This window comes from Nomascus leucogenys, chromosome 9 (genome assembly GCF_006542625.1).
Source record: "Nomascus leucogenys isolate Asia chromosome 9, Asia_NLE_v1, whole genome shotgun sequence".
In the NCBI taxonomy this organism is placed as follows: domain Eukaryota; kingdom Metazoa; phylum Chordata; class Mammalia; order Primates; family Hylobatidae; genus Nomascus; species Nomascus leucogenys.
The window spans coordinates 73,315,571-73,335,834 of NC_044389.1; the positions used below are offsets into that span (position 1 = coordinate 73,315,571).

General features: G+C 34.5%; 1 protein-coding gene across 4 annotated transcripts in view; it reads left to right on the forward strand.

Moving 5' to 3' along the window:
- The window catches only part of CCSER1 (coiled-coil serine rich protein 1), a 1,421,845-nt gene that overhangs the window by 475,025 nt on the left and 926,556 nt on the right, over positions 1-20,264 (forward strand). For all 4 annotated transcript variants that reach the window (XM_012499332.2, XM_030819130.1, XM_030819131.1 and 1 more), the window contains exon 6: positions 15,003-15,210. In XM_012499332.2, coding sequence (XP_012354786.1) covers positions 15,003-15,210 — 208 coding nt within the window. The remainder of the gene's footprint in view (positions 1-15,002; positions 15,211-20,264) is intronic.

Here is a 20,264-nt window from a genome sequence, read left to right on the forward strand (position 1 = left end):
TCCCAGAAACCTACTTTTGCTCACTTCATGAAAAAAAGGAAAAAAACTGGTTATTGGAAGGATATGAAGAGGCACACAGAAATGAAAAGCCAAATAGCACTCAAGTCAGGCAAAAGATGGGAATCTTAGAGAACTGAGATAGAAGCAGGGCCAGCCTCATAATTGAAGGGTCCAGTGCAAAATGAAAATGTGATACTCCTTGTTCAGAAATCACTGAAAATTTCAAGATGGTGACAGAAGAATAAAATACCAAATGTAGTATCCTTTCAAGAGCTGGGCATTTCACAAGTCCATGAATCTGACCGTGGGTGGCAGGAATTGATGGATAAGCTCTTCAATAGTATAAATCAGCTACTACTATGGTTTTCTGTCCTTGTCCTTTGTTGCTACTAAAGATTCACACTTCTGGGAACCATAGTCTAGGGATTTAGAATGGTGAATTCTTTCCAGAAGGTTTTCAATTTACTTTGCCTAAATTCATCAGAAGAATCACTATCTATGACAGCTATAGCCACAGGGGAAGATAGCATGGGACCCTGTTTAGCAAGACTGCATGCAATCATGGAGAAGAGTCAGGAGTTTCTCAAAGGAACATAAAGGAACTGTTAACAAAGGACGTATTTTCTTCCTGTGCAGGAAAAACAAACAGACGTTCACATGGAAATAAAAAAATAAAAATCTTTTCTTACACTGCTATGACCAGCTTCTAAGAAGCTAGCTCTAAGAACATTATTATAGTTTATTTAACAGTGCTCCTGTAACATCTCCATTGGATTGCAGATACTCAGGTTTAAATACTGGCACATCTCATTTTATTGCACCTTGCTTTAGACAGTGCTTCCCACATACTACATTTTTTACAAATTGAAGATTTTTGGTAATCCTGTGTCAAGCAAGTCCATGGGTGCTAGTTTTCCAACAACCTGTGCTCAGCGTGTCTCTGTGCCACAATTTGGTATTCACACAAGATTTCAAACTTTTTCATTGTTATATTAGTTATGGTGATCTATGATCAGCAATCTTTGATGTTACTATTGTAATTGTTTTGAGGTGCCATGGACTGTGCCCATATAGAAAGCAAACTCAATGGATAAATGTGTGTGTTCTGACTGGCTATTCCCCTATATCTCTCCCTCTCCTCAGGCCTCCCTATTCCCTAAGACACAACAATATTGAAATTAGATCAATTCTACAATGCCCTGCAGATGTTCAAGTGAAGAGTCACATTTCTCTAAATTTACATGAAAAGCTATAAATGATTAAGCTTAGTGAGCAAAGCATGTCAAAAGCTGAGGTAGGTCAAAAGCTAGGCATCTTTTGACAAACAGCCACGTCGTGGATGCAAAGGAAAATTTCTTGAAAGATATTAAAAGTGCTACTTCAGTGAGCACAGGAATTATAAGAAAATAAAACAGCCTTGTTGCTTATTTGGAGAAAGTTTTAGTGGTCTGGATAAATCAAATCAGTCATTACAGTCCCTTATGCCAAAGCCTAATCCAGAGAAAAGCCCTAACTGTCTTTGATTTTATGAAGGCTGAGAGAGGCGAAAAAGCTGCTGAAGAAAAGCTGGAAACTAGCAGGGGTTGGTTCATGAGATTTAAGGAGAGAAGCTTTCTCCATAAAATAAAAGTGTAAGGTAAAGCAGCAAGCACTGATGTAGAAGCACAAAAAGTTATCCAGAAAATCTGACTGAGACCATTGATGAAGGTGGCTACACTGGCAAACAGATTTTCAAGGTAGACAAAACAGACAGAAGATGCCATCTGGGACTTTCATAGTTAGAGAGAAGTCAATGCCTGACTTCAAAGCTTACAAGGACAGGCTGACTCTCTTGATAGGGACTAAAGCAGCTTGTGACTTTTAAGTTGAAGCCAATTTTTATTTCCTGTTCTGAAAATTGTAGGGCCCTTAAGAATTATGTCTGTGCTCAATTAATGAAGCAACGAAGCATAGATGACAACACATCTGATTACAACATGGAACACTGAATATTTTAAGCCCACTGTTGAAACCTACTGCTCAGAAAAAAAAGATTTCTTTAAAAATATTACTGCTCATTGACAATGCACCTGGTCAACCAAGCATTCTGATGGAGAGTTATGAGGAGATTAAAGCTGTTTTTCATGCTGTCTAACAGAACATCTGTTCTGTAGCTCATGGATCATGGAGGAATTTCGACATTCAAGTCTTCGTATTTAAGAAATACATTTTGTAAACCTAGAGTTGCCATAGAGAGTGATTCCTCTGTTTGATCTGGGCAAAATATATTAAAAATCTTCTGGAAAGAACCATTCTAGATACCATTAAGAACATTTGTAATTCACGGGAGGAGGACAAAATATCAACATCAACACAAATTTGGAAGAAGTTGATTCCAGCCCTCATGGATGACTTCAAGGGGTTCAAGACTACATGTGGTGGAAACACCAAGAGAACTAGAATTAGAAGTGGACCCTGAATATGTAACTGAATTGCTGTAATCCCATAATGGTTGCTTCTTATAGATGAGCACAGAAAGTGTGTTTTTTTTTTTTTTTTTTGAGATAGATTCTACTGTTGGTGAATATGCTGTGAACATTGTTGAAATTACAACAAAGAATTTAGAATATTACCTAAACTTAGTGGATAAAGCTGGGGCAGGGTTTGAGAGGATTGACACGAAGTTTGAAAGAAGCTTGACTCTGGGTAAAATGCTACCAAATGGAATTGCATGCTACAGAGGAATCTTTTGTGAAAGGGAATGACTAGATGCAGCAAACTTCATTGTCGTCCTATTTTAAAAAATTGCCACAGCCACTCCACCCTTCAGCAACCACCACCCTGGTCAGTCAGCAGTCATAAATATGGAGGTAAGACCTCTCACTAGCAAAAGATTAGGACTCATTGAAGGCTCAGGTGATTGTTAGCATTTTTTAGCAATAAATTATTCTTAAATTAAGGAGTGTACATTGTTTTTTAGACATAATGCTATTGCACGCTTAATAGAATATAGTGTAGTATACACATTATATGTGCTAGGAAAGCAAAACAAATGTGTGACTTCCTTTATTGAAATATTTGCTTTATTGCAGTGGCATGGAACCTAACCCATGATATCTCTGAGGTATGCCTGTATACGAAAATTATTAATTTCAATGATTCTAGGAAACTTTTTTTTAATAAAGTAGTTTTTGGTTAAAATTTCCAGTATGTTACACTCTTCTAACAAACTGTTGAAGAATAAGAGAAAAAATGTTTTAGACTGGGTGTGGTGGCTCACACCTGTAATCCTAGCACTTTGAAAGGCCAAGGTGGGAGGACCACTTGATATCAGGGGAGTTCAAGACCAGCCTGGCCAACAGAGTGAAACTCCATCTTTGCCAGAAATATAAAAAATTAGTCGGGTGTGGTGGCACGCTCCTCTAATCCCAGATACTTGGGAGGCTGAGTCAGGGGAATTGCTTGAACCTGGGAGGCAGAGGTTGCAGTGAGCAGAGATCAGGCCACTGCACTCCAGCCTGGGCCACAGAGTGTGGCTCTGTCACACACACACACACAAAAAATTTAAAAAAAAAGAGAGAGAAAAAGAATGTGTTAGGTTAAATACAAATAAAAGAGCTTATAGGAATTACTTTGAGGTGAAACTAGCTTATATCATCTAATCAGTATGTATTCATGGCTTTTAGAGTTTGGCTTAAGAAGCTTATTGAGGATTTTGCCAAGTGGCTGTCTCTGAAGGGAGTGGAAATGTTAGGACTCACACTCTGGAGCCAGACTCTGGGATTAAAGTTCTGTTTTGCTGTTTGTATACTGTTCAGTCTCTACACCTAGGAAAATATTAATATAAGAATTGATTATTAAAATATCTCTAAAGGTGACATAATTTAAAATATAATTATTACACATAAAGTAAACAATTTATTCTTTTCAGAACATATGTTTCATATGTATGAAACAATACATATAAAACAACCTAATATGACTATTTGTGAAGGTATGTCTTAGGAATGGAACTTGATTTTTTGGGGGGGAATTATTTTTTTTTCCGTTATCCTTTCTAAATGGGCAGTTATCACTGAAGAGGAGAGAGCAAAATGGAGCTTTTATTCTCTCACCTCTTCTTTGGTTGCATTAAGAAGAGGGCTGAGTTTTTATTCTCATCTCTGTTTCAAAGACAATTCAATGTTGATACCAATCTGTGTTTCTGCTGCTTGTGTAAAAGAAAAACCATCCTATGCCACCAGCAACCAATGTTATCTGGTTTTAAATGTCAAGTACACTTCAGCATAGAAAGAAAGAAACTGAGATAACAGTCAAAGAAAAATGTATTGGAGCACAAAGACAGAGTCCAACCATCCTAGTGTCTATGTCTTTGAGAAAGGAGTTAGGAAAAGATTTATCAACAGAAACCTAAAACATTTTGCAGCTTCTAACTTATCTAACCTTATGATTTATAGCCATGTATCATGTTTATACATATGATTGTAGTATTTGTCAATGTTGGTGCTATACTGATGAATAATGGAAAGTAATTCACCTACTTTAAACTGAATCATTTAAATTAGTTCAGGATGACATTCTGTCTTCATGTTATCCCTTCCAAGGTCTAGCCTGAGATTTTCTTACTAACCTCAAGAATTTTTTGTTTGTTCCTTGCAACAGATGTTCATACTTTGACAGTTCTATTATATATAATTATGTATAAACCATATTATGTTTTTCATTTCTTATTTGAAAGTAATCTAGATGATTTTTTTGTGTGTGGCTGTGAGTGGGTATGTCAAGGCATTTTGGAATCCTTGACTTGATGTAATATGGAAAATCTTTTTCTAGTTGAAATTGAATACAAACTATCACAAATCCTTTTGTTACTTTTAGAAAGGAATGTATGAAATTTGATTGGGGAGATTAATGTAGGTTTTATTAATCTTTCTCAAATTGATAAAGTTCTGTCACCCTAAAGATTTACTCAAAGTTGTAATCTCAAAGTCATAAGTGCCAAGTCTTTACCTTTGAAAAGTATTGGAAGCTTTAGTTTCCTAGCCACTATGGATTATGCCAATACTTTTAGGTATTACCTTTATGCCAAATTACAGGACAATAGTTTTCTTTTAGAAACATTATTTTCTAGACTATAATTTGTTGGCTAACACTTATAGCTCTTAGATTGCCACATCTTGAATATTATAACACAAATTATCAGAAGCAAATATATATACAGTAATATTTTTAATAATGTTTTTCATAAATCATATCTACACTCCAATTTTGTGCATTCTTTAAATGGCTATAAAAATTTTACATACTAGCTCTTAAAACAATAACATTAGGTTCTAACTATTTTATGTGGTAATGAAGTAGGCTGGATTTTATTTTAGTAGTTTGGTCCTGTAAGATTAATCAAATTTCTTGCATAATATGGATGTGAAGTAAGAAAGGCACTGGTATTTTTCTGGCTCATTATTCTGATATTGAAGGTAAGAAGGTAGGTAACAAGTGGCATTTAAAATAAATTAATTTTCATAATAAATGATGATTCTCATCTTATTGATTCTGTTGCACTGCAAGTATAAAACGCTTATTGTTGATAAGCAGTTCATAATAGGTAAATCACTTTAGACCTGGAGTTTGTGACTTAAAAAAAAAAGCTTATATTTCAAAAAGCAAAAATAAAATGAATAATGAATTATCTTATATATTTCTTCCACTAACATATTTCAAATGAATTATAATATATGTTAAAAAGCCAAAAATACTTAACCCGTAAGTGTAAGATCTACATTATAGGTAACTATAAAATAAAAATACTCATTGTTTATAATATATTTATAAAATGCTGTTTTCAACCAAATACTAAATAGAATATTTAATATAGTAAAAATTCTTTCCTTTTTTAGAGGTTTTTCATCTTTATAAATGTATTTGACAGTAAATGTAGTAAAAACTACAATGGAACTGAACTTCTAGCAAATTTTGAAAGCTCTTCAGTATCATCATGAAATAAGTATTCCTCAGATGAGATTTTGTTAAACTCATTACTCTTCTTCTGTAATTTAAAATTTCCCAAATAAAATTACTCTTCCATATAGTGGTGAATGAGAGGATGGGAAAATATTCCTGATCCCCACAGGAGAAAAATGCGCAGTTTGGAAAATGTATAAAATAAAAGTGTCCCAACACAGCAGATGATTTATATTGTTTATATGATGAATTGCATGAAAGGCTAAAGAGAAATAATTTTAGATTGAAAAAAATTTGTTTGATACCTCTTAGACATAGGAAGACCCGCCAGCCTGTGATATTTTGTAAGTTACGAATAACTTCTATAAATATTAGGGGGCAGTAAATAAGAGTTTAATTTATTTCCATCCATATGAAATGTCTTTGATGATTTTGTGCTCTCAACTTTGTCAGTTTTAGTGCTCTGGGAAAGAAACCCAATGTATTATTTCTTCAATCATAGCATAATTACAGGCATATCATACCTACAATTAAATAATTAGAAAGTGAAAAATATGTGTGTGTGCGTAAACAGATTTGGTGTGTATCTTTATGTGTATAGAATTTTTAAACAATAATTTGGATTTTCTGGTTCAACCTGATTGTACTTTCATTTCTACATTCATTAATTCTGATTCTTTTCGTAAGTGAAATGCTCTTTAACCTGGATCTCAAATCACATGTGAATATGAAAGTAGACAATGGGAGAGAAAAATACTCATGGCATTAATGGCATTGAGAAAAGGTACTGAACATACACAATCATGTCAATCTTCTCTTTTTAAGACTAAGCCAGAACTTGCAGAGTTTGTATGATCAGTTTTACACTCATAGGATACTTTCTCTAAAATTTTGGACAAAGTAAAAAATAAGCACCAAAATAGGTGTACAAATAAAAATAATAAAATTTTGGACAAGGAAACTAATTTTAGTGAATAGTGGGAGTTGTTACTATTTAATCTAATTCCCTAAGACTGTAACTTAATAATATTTCACTATTCTAGCTTCAGTGAAAATAGAATAGATAAATACAAGTGTATTTAAAAATTTAACCCTATTAAGAGATGATACAATATGGTAAAAGAACACTGGACTAGAAGTCAGGAAACCAGAATTTCACAGTCTCTGTGTGACAGTTAGAAAATTAATTTAGGCTTGAGCTTTCCTATATATTAAATGGAGATATTATGCATGATGGACTATTATGCTTTTTCTATACTAAATTTGATTATTCTATTTATATGAGTATTACATAGAATTGTGCAAGGTTTTATGGATACATTGATGAACAAGAAATACAAGTACTGTCCCTATTACCTCCTTGAATCATCCTAGTTTCAAATATAGAAATAAATAGTTACACAGTTAATTATGATATTTCACCCTTACTTCTAGATTTAATGTCTTTCTTACTGGAATATATCCTTTAGCCGTTATCCCAGTTAGAATGCCTTCACCTTCAAGTAAAAGACAAACCTAACACAAAGATTATTAAACAGTAAAAACAAAAAACCCAAAAACATAATCTTGTCTAACGAGAAATCTAGAGGTAGGGAATCCCCAACTTGGTTAGTTACAAGAAACAATGACTTCTTTTCTTTTCTTTCTTTTTTTTAAACGGAGTCTCACTCACTCTGTTGCCCAGGCTGGAGTGCAGTGGATCGATCTCAGCTCATTGCAACCTCCACCTCCTGGGTTCAAGCCATTCTCCTGCCTCAGCCTCCTGAGTATCTGAGATTATGGTCGTGTGTCAACACTGCTGGCTAATTTTGTATTTTTATTTTTAGTAGGAAGGGGGTTTCACCATGTTGTCCAGGCTGGTCTTGAACGTCTGACCTCAAGTGATCCGCCCACCTCGGCCTCAGAAACTGCTGAGATTACAGGTGTGAGCCACCCTGCCCGGCCACCAGTGTTTTTTACAGCTGACTCTCGTCTCTTTTGTGGGATACACCAAAACCATTCCAGGCAATATATCAAGACAAAACAACATCCAAAGGAAAATAGCTATAATTTTTCTGTGTTTTTTTCTTTTTTGCCAGGGAGGAAATGTTTTCCTGAAGCCCTCCTACCCCACTCTTTCTCTTATTTCTCTGAGTCATAGGAGAACCAGCCTTTAAACAAATTAAGAAGTTTTGTTTTTGAAAGAAGCAGGAAGGAGGTATAAAATGAATAGCGGGTAGGCAGCCAACAATGTCTGCCCATAATATTTTTTTCCTTTTAGAAATGTTATCAGTTGGTTTTCGAGTTTCTGGGTCTTTTTTTTTTTTTTTTTTCATTTTTATAATGTCCTTTTCTCTGCTGAGACTTGGCATTCGTTTTTTGTTATTACCATTTTTAATAGACCTTGAACATATTTATAATGCTGATTAAAATTCTTGTCAGTTAATTTCAATATATGGGTCATCTCATTGTTAGTGTCTGTCTGTAAATTGTTTTTCTGCCTCTTTGCATGCCTACTTATTTGAATATTTGCCACACATGAATGGATGACATGTTTTTCCGAGTCTGTATTTTATTGTCTTCCTTTAGAGAAAGAATAGAGTTATTCCAGCAGGCAGTTAATTTACTAGTAGGTCAAGTGAATTTTTGAGCCTTTTTAAAGTTTGGAACTCTTATGTCTATCAGCACTATGAGTCTCCTTTGTCTGTGGCAGATCTTCCCCTTTATCTGCATAGGCATAAAAATTGCTGCAGCCTCTGTTTTTAGAAACTTCATGCAAGTTCAATACCCTGACACTACCACAGTGGCAATTTGTATAATTATTTATGTTTTGTTTTCTTTCATATGGCACCTGGAAGTTCATCTGGCTTTTCCTTTTGTACTGTAATATGTTCTAAAATAAATGTGGTTATAAGTTATTTAGCATTTCTTTGTATTTGGAACATGAGGTGGGGTGTAGATCAGCTCATTCAAATGTGTTCTTAGAGGTCCCCTCAAATTAGTTTTTTAAAATCCATCTGTGATAAGCATTAAAAATGAATTCTGACTACCCAATGATACTACTTAGTTATAGCTAAGTGAGAAAAAAAATTATAAAAATACTCTTACTTTCTCTCTCAGGTAAGGAAAACCTTTCAGTTCCCCTGTAGTTTGTGTCAAGATATATATTTTCCCATTAAACTTGTCTGCCATACTGAAAAGAGAATTACAGCAGAACTTTTGAACTAGTTTGATAAGAAATTGCTTTCACACAAAGGATCCCAGGGAGAAAAGTGCAAAGCCAGTTCACCATCGTAGTTTAACTTACATGTGTTAAATATCAGTTAAAAGCCTCAAATCCTCTATTCATTCAAGAATCCACTTAATATAATATTTATGAGATTTGCTATTAATCTTATCCAAAACCTGTGTTATTTTGGTACTTATGGACTTAGAAAAGTCTATATGTCTCAAACTTTAAATGTTACTAAATCTTAAATTATAAAAACTTGGTTAGCACTCATAAGCAACGAGGCATGTATAAATATTACCAACAATTTTACTGAAGATTCATGAAGTTGACACAGAGAGGATGAACTGTATATAAATGTGTTCAGCGGAGATTACATTGTTTTTTGTTTGGAGTAGTTATGGTGATTAATGAACCACTGTATCCAGCTTCAGTATCATACTCTTTTTTTTTTTTGCCAAGTTAAAGGACTATCTTTGGTGATATAAAGCACATTTGTTCAGTTTCTTGAAACTATAATAATTCAGAGTTGGCAGACAGAGTTATATATCCCCAAGTCAACGAATTGTATTATCCAGTGAACCCTGCTAAATGCAAGAACAGAAGAGCACCTGAATCTTGTTCTGCCCTCACCAGCCTTAATATGTTGTCTGTGCTAGAGGAAAATATGGCTTCCTATTAGAGATTTTTCTTCATTTTCTTGTCAACCACAAGGATAATTTTAGGTGAATTTACCCAGAGACACTTGGGTATTTTTCTGCCCAATAATGGCTATTGATCAAAACATTAATATTCAATATATTGAACAACTGTAAACCATGAGCACCAACCAATCAGAAAGACAATGGCAATCAACATAAAACAGGATGGCTGTGCCGGACTTTGCAGCTGAGTGGCAATCCCATTTAACAGATCTTTCACTAACTGTTTCAACCTAATTAAGAATGGTTTTGATTACCATAGCTTTGTAGCAGATCTATTTTTTCATGTAGAGATAGAATGTTTTGAGATAAATTGATTTGTTTCTCATATGTGAAAGAATATTAGTTTTTTTTGGTATCAACTACTAAAAAGTTAATAATTGTGGTGAATCTCTTAAAGTCAGTAACAGAATCCTATTAATCTCGGCAACTTCAGCCATCACTGCTCTGCTGGACACAATGTCGATGTTTTCAATAATTTTGGAAACAAATGCCATCATCTTTTCCTTTTGGGATTAAAATATATTCAAATTATTGAAGTAGGAAAAATGACTAATTTTATCTTCAAAATGCATTTCTGTACATGGCTCATCTTAGCTATTTGAAAATGGCAAAGATATTTAAATTTGTAAATGTTAAATTATAATCTCCAGAGCCTCAGTAAATTCCCTGAAATACAGTGTTAGAACTTCACACGAATATGATTCATGAAAGTTGTGTCAGTCCTCATGGATGTTTAGATCCATGACTGACCAAATAATTTTAAAGAGCCAGCAAGCTAACTAACAGGAATTATAGAAATATAATTTAAATTTTATTGTAATTGTGGCAGGAAACTTAGAGCCATGGACAGGAGCCCTGCAATTCATAACAATTCACGCTACAGAAAAATTTTTCTGTATGACAGTTGTATGCGTCGATGATTACAATAAATTGTGTTTTATTTATTCATCCATTATTGTATTTATCTATTTAATTTCAGTTATACAACTATTTACTGAGTCAGCCTAATATATGCCAAATACCAGGCGAGTTCACAAATTAAAAATGATACATCTTCAAAAATTCGATTATAACTAAAGTACTACTCTAATTTAATATATACCTACTGTGACTTCTAATTTTTATACTTGATTTTATTCTTATTGGTCTTAGAGAAAATAACCATAGAAAGCATTAACACTAAACAGAAGCCTTTAAGAATGACTGTATAGTTCATTGCAAGTTAGACATAATATAATTAAATTGAATCAATCTTATCAGATAACATACATACTTTAAAGTGAAAATGTTAATGATTCTTAGTATAACTGTAAGTATACGGTTTTGTCCATTTGCATGCTTGTTTTCCACACAAAATGCAGCACTGTGGTGGTTTAGAGCTAAGGATGTATTGCCAGCATTCAAACCTCAGCAGTGTCCCTTGTTAGCTGTGTGACCTCAGCAAGTTACTTAACCTCTCTTGACTCAAATCACCCCACTGGGAAATGGAGATTATAATACTACTAACCTAAAAGAAATGTTGTGAGAATTAAATGATTTAACACCTATAAGGTCATTACATGACTGTCTGAGGTTCAGTAAGAACTATATAAATATTAGCTATTATTATATGCATGCACATTATGTAGTTAGTAGGGGGGAAAATCCTAGGTTAGTTCATTTTACATCCATTTCTTACTAACTCTAACTCCAAGAAAAGTTACTTATCTGTACTTTATTACATCTACTTCTTGAAGTTGTTCAAGGTTTGAATGAATTATCACACATGGAGTGGTTAGCACAGTACTTGGCCAATAGTCAACCCTCAAAAAATGTTAGCCATAATTTTTTATTCATTATTTCATAACAAATGTAAAATGGAGGTAGTAATTATTATCTTATCCCTTCAAAGGTCAACTGAACCACTGAACATATCTGTAAAGAAAAGCAAACAGTTGAGTATTATTCAAAAATGTGTTCACTAATTATCTAGTAATTCATAAATTCAGTTATCCTGTTTGTGAATAATCAGACATGAATAAAATTAATTAAAATATATTTTCTTATCTGTATTATTGCCTGACCTTGGTGGCAAGTGCCAGAGCATCTGTTGGTTTTTTCTCTATTTAGGTTGCTAAAGTATCTGGTCATATAATTCAAAAAAATATATGATATAAAAATATATTATGTAAGAAAATAATATAATTCAGAAATATATATGTATAGTATTGAAATTAAGCGCAAGCCCTAAACTGTTTTTATAAATATTCTGAAGTATGTTACAATATTAATTATCATTATTTGATAGGTCTTTTGGTTTTTTTTTTTTTAATTTCTTTTTTTTTTTTATTATACTTTAGGTTTTAGGGTACACGTGCACAATGTGCAGGTTTGTTACATATGTATCCATGTGCCATGTTGATTTCCTGTACCCATTAACTCGTCATTTAGCATTAGGTATATCTCCTAATGCTGTCCCTCCCCCCTCCCCCAACCCCACAACAGTCCCTGGAGTGTGATGTTCCCCTTCCTGTGTCCATGAGTTCTCATTGTTCAATTCCCACCTATGAGTGAGAACATGCGGTGTTTGGTTTTTTGTCCTTGCGATAGTTTACTGAGAATGATGTTTTCCAGTTTCATCCGTGTCCCTACAAAGGATATGAACTCATCCTTTTTTATGGCTGCATAGTATTCCATGGTGTATATGTGCCACATTTTCTTAATCCAGTCTATCATTGTTGGACATTTGGGTTGGTTCCAACTCTTTGCTATTGTGAATAGTGCCACAATAAACATACGTGTGCATGTGTCTTTATAGCAGCATGATTTATAGTCCTTTGGGTATATACCCAGTAATGGGATGGCTGGGTCAAATGGTATTTCTAGTACTAGATCCCTGAGGAATCGCCACACTGGCTTCCACAATGGTTGAACTAGTTTACAGTCCCACCAACAGTGTAAAAGTGTTCCTATTTCTCCACATCCTCTCCAGCACCTGTTGTTTCCTGACTTTTTAATGATGGACATTCTAACTGGTGTGAGATGGTATCTCACTGTGGTTTTGATTTGCATTTCTCTGATGGCCAGTGATGATGAGCATTTCTTCATGTGTTTTTTGGCTGCATAAATGTCTTCTTTTGAGAAGTGTCTGTTCATGTCCTTTGCCCACTTTTTGATGGGGTTGTTTGTTTTTTTCTTGTAAATATGTTTGAGTTCATTGTAGATTCTGGATATTAGCCCTTTGTCAGATGAGTAGGTTGCAAAAATTTTCTCCCATTCTGTAGGTTGCCTGTTCACTCTGATGGTAGTTTCTTTTGCTGTGCAGAAGCTCTTTAGTTTAATTGGATCCCATTTGTCAATTTTGGCTTTTGTTGCCATTGCTTTTGGTGTTTTAGACATGAAGTCCTTGCCCACGCCTATGTCCTGAATGGTATTGCCTAGGTTTTCTTGTAGGATTTTAATGGTTTTAGGTCTAACATTTAAGTCTTTAATCCATCTTGAATTAATTTTTGTATAAGGTGTAAGTAAGGGATCCAGTTTCAGCTTTCTACATAGGCTAGCCAGTTTTCCCAGCGCCATTTATTAAATAGGGAATCCTTTCCCCATTTCTTGTTTTTGTCAGGTTTGTCAAAGATCAGATAGTTGTAGATATGTGGCATCATTTCTGAGGGCTCTGGTCTGTTCCATTGATCTATGTCTCTGTTGTGGTACCAGTACCATGCTGTTTTGGTTACTGTAGCCTTGTAGTATAGTTTGAAGTCAGGTAGGGTGATGCCTCAAGCTTTGTTCTTTTGGCTTAGGATTGACTTGGCGATGCGGGCTCTTTTTTGGTTCCATATGAACTTGAAAGTAGTTTTTTCCAATTCTTTGAAGAAAGTCATTGGTAGCTTGCTGGGGATGCCATTGAATCTATAAATTACCTTGGGCAGTATGGCCATTTTCACGATATTGATTCTTCCTATCCATGAGCATGGAATGTTCTTCCATTTGTTTGTGGTTCTCCTTGAAGAGGTCCTTTACATCCCTTGTAAGTTGGATTCCTAGGTATTTTATTCTCTTTGAAGCAATTGTGAATGGGAGTTCACTCATGATTTGGCTCTCTGTTTCTCTGTTATTGGTGTACAGGAATGCTTGTGATTTTTGTACATTGATTTTGTATCCAGAGACTTTGCTGAAGTTGCTAATCAGCTTAAGGAGATTTTGGGCTGAGACAATGGGGTTTTCTAGATATACAATCATGTCATCTGCAAACAGGGACAATTTGACTTCCTCTTTTCCTAATTGAATGCCCTTTATTTCCTTCTCCTGCCTGATTGCTCTGGCCAGAACTTCCAGCACTATGTAGAATAGGAGCGGTGAGAGAGGGCATCCCTGTCTTGTGCCAGTTTTCAGAGGGAATGCTTCCAGTTTTTGCCCATTCAGTATGATATTGGCTGTGGGTTTGTCGTAGATAGCTCTTATTATTTTGAGATACGTCCCATCAATACCTAATTTATTGAGAGTTTTTAGCATGAAGGGTTGTTGAATTTTGTCAAAGGCCTTTTCTGCATCTATTGAGATAATCATGTGGTTTTTGTCTTTGGTTCTGTTTACATGTTGGATTACATTTATTGATTTGCGTATGTTGAACCAGCCTTGCATCCCAGGGATGAAGCCCACTTGATCATGGTGGATAAGCTTTTTGATGGTCTTTTGGTTTTAAAAATGGAAACAATTTTTTAATGGAACAATTATATCCTATAACAGTAATTTTCATTGAATCTTACCACTAAATATATATTTGACCCATTTCATAATTTCTATTGGAATGTTTGAAAATTAAAAAAAAAAACTAATATCATGAGGCCGGAAGTTGTGGTTCACGCCTGTAATCCCAGCACTTTGGGAGGCCAAGGCAGGCGGATCACGAGGTTGGGATATCGAGACCATCCTGGCTAACACGGTGAAACCCCATCTCTACTAAGAATACAAGATTGCGCCACTGCACTCCAGCCTGGGTGACAGAGCGAGACTCCATCTCAAAAAATAAATAAATAAATAAATAAATAAACTGATATCATGAAATGAGGACACAAGAAATACTTTCTAGGATACTAGAAACATTGATCAACAACTTGGGAAATACTGCTCTAAGCATGCTGCACTGTAATTTCTTTTTTTTTTCTTGTTAGGAATCTTTCCCTGAAATTAACAAAGGACGTTGATCAAGAAGCCAGGTGTTCCCACATCAGCCAAATGCCCAACAGTCCATCTGCGGATTGGCCCCTACAAGGTGTGGAAGAAAATGGAGGCATAGATTCTCTGCCATTCAGACTGATGTTACAGGACTGCACGGCAGTCAAGACGTTATTATTAAAGATGAAGAGAGTTCTTCAAGAGGTAATGGTTTGCTCTAAGATTAATGTCCTTCAGTGCTGGTAGACAATGAAGTCTGCAGACGTGGTTAGACCCTGCTCTGTCAGTAATTAACTACATGACATTGGGCAGTAGTCACGTTTCTTTTTGGAGCTTAGCTATTTTCATATGTCAAATGAATGTTTTGAAGTTCTGGTTTATAAGGTACTCTTTAGCCTTAAAATTCTAAGAGTTTATGAAATACTTAAAAAAGAATAAAGTGATCCCAAGCATCCCCCTATTTGTCAGGTAAGGAGAAATGAGTATCAACTCTAAAGTTATGGTTACATGCTATTATTAAGCTATTGAGAAATCTATTAAATGTATTTCACATCAATGATACTGGGTCTTTGTTTATATGATACCATAAAAGTAGTTTATTTAGTCATTTTTATTACAATAATCAGAATTTAGTAAAATTGAATTACAGTAAAATTCAATCTGAAGGTCTGAATGATTTTGCCAAAGGAATGTAGTTGCCCTCCCCACAGCCTGGGCCTAGTTAGTGAAACAGTGATCTAGTCAGGAAAATGCATAATGAGATTCTTTTACCCTTGTGCCCAGAAATCAGCCATTCTTTAGGACTGAAATTTGCTTTGGTTTGATTTTTATAATTACAACAGTTGTTTTATTTGAGAGATTTCTATAAAAAGTATACACATGATTATTATTACTTCATAGACACGTGAAGTGAGAGTTGGAAATTTAAAATTATTTTCCTCAAGTAAGTGCAATTTCAGGGCAACAGCCTGAAATTTGTGTCTTTGTGTTACATCCTATTATCTTTAAGTAGATTTATCTTTATTGATCAGATATATTAACAAAGAATTCAGAAAAATATTGTTATTTAGAATTAATAGTATCTATGTTATAATGATTGCTAATATTTGCTTTTTGAACACTTTGGTAATGCTAGCAGCTACCACTGGAGGCTAGAATTGAATCAGGAAGAAAAAAGGCAATATAAAAGAAATGAATGCGATAGACTACTGGGGCTTCCAGTAATGTGTTCTCATCAGCTGTTATAAACTGTATTAGTCTGTTCTTACACTGCTAATAAAGACATACCCGAGGCTAGGTAATTTATAAAGGAAAGAGATTTAGTTGACTCACAGTTCCACATGGCTGGGGAGGCCTCACAATCACAGTGGAAGGCAAAGAAGGAGCAAAGTCACATCTTACACGGCGGCAGGCAAGAGAGCTTGTTCAGGGAAACTCTTATTTATAAAACCATCAGATCTCATGAGACTTATTCACTACCATGAGAACTGTATGTGGGGAACTGCCCCTATGATTCAGTTAGCTCCACCTGCCTCCTCCCCCCTTGACACATGGGGATTATTATGATTAAAGCTGAGATTTGGGTGGGGACACAGCCAAACCATATCATAAACAAAACCTGGAAGATATCTTCTCTGTGTCCCATACAGGTGTATCTCTAGGGCAGCCTTTGTTTCTGGATTTTCTGGATCCTATAATGTGTTGTGCTGGAGCGGTATGCTTATACTTGATTACTCTTAGAATTTCAGAAATTATGTGAGCTGGCGGTTAAGCAAAGGCATCAAAATAAATTATATGAACTTCTAATTAAAATCAATTACTTTTAAAAAGGGTAATCAGTATTCAAAACGTATTTTCTATTTGTTTTACTATTATCTACACTTTTGAGATTATTTACGTCTTTTAGAATCACATGGTGGAAGTACTATATAATTCCGACTGTACAGATTTCCAACACGTAGATTCATTTATGTCATTTTGGTAGCTTGAAATCAGCCATGTGGGAGTATTTATGCCTCAGAAATTGGCAAACACTGCAAATTAGGGCCTTTTATTTTTGGCAAGCCTGTTGTTAAATATTTACTAGCATATTACTATGTGTATAACTATATGATTTCTATACTGACAACATAAATATTTGCCTGCAAATGAATAGATAAGTTTGAATTTCTTCCACCTTTGGCTTAACATGCAACCTCATCCTCTTTGAACAAGGCAAACTTCGTAACAGCTGTTATATTAAAAGACACTAATCCAACTATTCAGCTTTTTACGTCTGTTTACTCTGAATTTTAATAACAAATCAATTCAAGCAAAAGTTAAGTAGAAAGAGCTGACAGAAGGTGTCAAGAGGCTTTCTTAGAGTACTTAATTTTATAATTTTAAAATATTCAGTGATATTCACTAAAAAGTCAATATTCAGAATATATTTAGATGGTTTTTATACTGCCACCTGGTTTTCTTTATTAAGGGGTATTAGAAGAAGCTGAAGAGAATTGATTTTTAAAGCTGATGTGGAGTGAACAATACTTAATACATGTTTGTGCAGCCCATTCAGTGAGCAGAGGGTCTTTATTATCAACAGGGAAAAGCAATATTGTTATATGATTAGCATAGACAACAGTTCTACTAAGAAGATATTCATAATAGATACCTCTAAAGAAAATTATTTTTTGAAATGTTCCCTAAGCCAGGAAGTTTTAAACTGCAATTCTCATTTCATTACTAAGTTGGAGTTTAATATCAATATTCATTTAGATTAACAATACATTTTAATATAAAAAATTCATTCCTATTTTGAGCTGATTTCTATGATGTACAATCGTTCAATCTTTGTTCACAGATTATTATTATTATTATTTGAGACAGAGTCTCGCCCTGTCACCCAGGCTGGAGTGCAGTGGCATGATCTCAGCTGACTGCAAGCTCTGCCTCCTGGGTTCATGTCATTCTCCTGCCTCAGCCTCCCGAGTAGCTGGGACTACAGGTGCCTGCCACCACGCCCATATAATTTTTTGTATTTTTAGTAGAGACGGGGTTTCACCATGTTGGCCAGGGTGGTCTTGATCTCATGACCTCATGATCTGCCTGCCTCGGCCTCCCAAAGTGCTGGGACTACAGGCATGAGCCACCGTGCCTGGCCAAGTTCACAGATTATTTTTTAATGGCAGGAGGTCCCTATTTGATTTTAAGGTAAAATAATTACTTAATTTTTATATGTCATATTAGAATATGCTTTTATCTGAGATTTTTGTTTTGTTACATGAGTATTGCTTTTGTGTATTTTTTCTCATTGATCTCTTTGAAACCTATGACTTAGTAGAAATGCAATGCATTCATGGTATTTTTACACTTTTGCTAATAAAGGTACACCTTTCTTGTGAGCAAATCAAGTTATCCTTTGTTGTTTTTGAGGGGACATCTTCTACAAATAGCATTTGAAAATATCCAGAGATAGTAATAGTGAGATCACAGAAAATTTTTGGCTTAACCTGTGCTCTAGGGTTGTGGTTAATGACTAGAGGCTAGAAGGATGCCTCGACAGATTATTAATAGATGACTTTCCTAAAGTTTCTAGAACTGATTCAGGGTTGTGGAGTAATAAAAATAATTCCTTGGAAAGTTCTACACAGCAGGCTAAATAAACATACAGGTCGAGCATCCCTAATCTGAAAATCCAAAATCCAAAATGCTCCAAGCTTTAAAGCTTTTTGAGCACTGACGTGACACCACAAGTGGAAAATTCCACATATAAGTACTTTAAACCACTTTTTTTTAGACATAAAATTATTAAAAATATTGTATAAAATTACCTTTGGGCTATGTCTATAAAGTATATATGAAACATAAATGACTTTCATGTTTAGACTTCGATCCCGTTCCCAAGACATCTCATAAGGTGTATGCAAATATTCTAAAGTGTGAAAAAATTCAAAAAACACTTCTGGTCCCAAGCCTTTTAGAGAAGGGGTACTCGACCTGCACTCTATCTTTCAAGTACTCTTATCTATATAGTCTATATTACTTATGTGATTTTAATGAATATAAGCGTTAATGCTGAGATCTACTTGTAATATTTTAAAGCTACCTATAAAACTTACTTCTTTCTAAAACTTTTTGTGAGGTATCACATGTTTAATATTATTTTGCAATTTTTATTACTGGCTAAACGACCTTAATTGCTATTAAAATGTTAAATCCCGTTAGCTCATTCCAGAATTTTTTAAAAGTTATTTTGTCATTAACTGTCATTGCATTACTTATTATTCTACCTACTTTGGGTTTAAAAAAAATTTTCATCAAGTAATTCATTTGGCACTTAGTAATTCTTCCATTTTGTGCCATCACCATAACAACATAAATCATATTAATCTAATCCAGGTTTGGGGATTATATATGTTATGCTATTTTATAATATATAATATACACTTTCAATAAAATATAATTTTGACAGTGAATACACCTGTGAAAGTGAATCTAACGGTGTGTTTGTATCTGAATCATCTTGGGTAGGAACCAGAGATGGAGATGAGTAATGGCTAGGCATTGCTCTAAATATTCTGCTTCAGTAAACCTGTCTTTGGCCCAAGCATGTGAATGGTGAGGACTTTCTAAGTGTCTCTTCCAAGTATACTGGAAAAGCACTGGGTTAGGATATTGTGTTTTAGACTGTTTGTATTAAACATCCTGAAACCTTCCTCTACTTAGGAGATTCTTGCTCCTAAATACTTTTCAGATCTGCTTATATCTATCTCTTCTTCCAACTGCTCCTACATCAATGATGGTCCATTTTACTGAAGTTACTTCATAACTGGTCTTACTTCTAGTCTTCTGCCTATCAAATCAGTTTACTCATTGCTGTCAGGCTAAAATGATTATGTGATCAAGTCAGTCCCTGTAAATCTTTAAATGTTTCCTAATTGCCCTTACAAGTTCTTCTACAGGTTGTCTAACAGTCTGTATTTCCTCTATCATTGGAGCACTTATGTCTCCTCATTATAATTGCTAATCTTCCTTTTCCCAGTGATATTCTAAGATGCATGAAAATGATCTTGTGAACTTGTACCTTGTTGTATCTTCTCAACCTGGAAGGTATTTGCTGCTTAATAAGATTTATTAATAAATAATGAAAGGAAATAGATTTCATTCTGTTTCCAGGCTACCATTAAAATAACTGTTGACAGAAAACAAATGATAAACTTGAGTGCTTGATGGAATGAGGATCAAAATAAGTATGTAGCAAATTTCTCCTCTTTAAA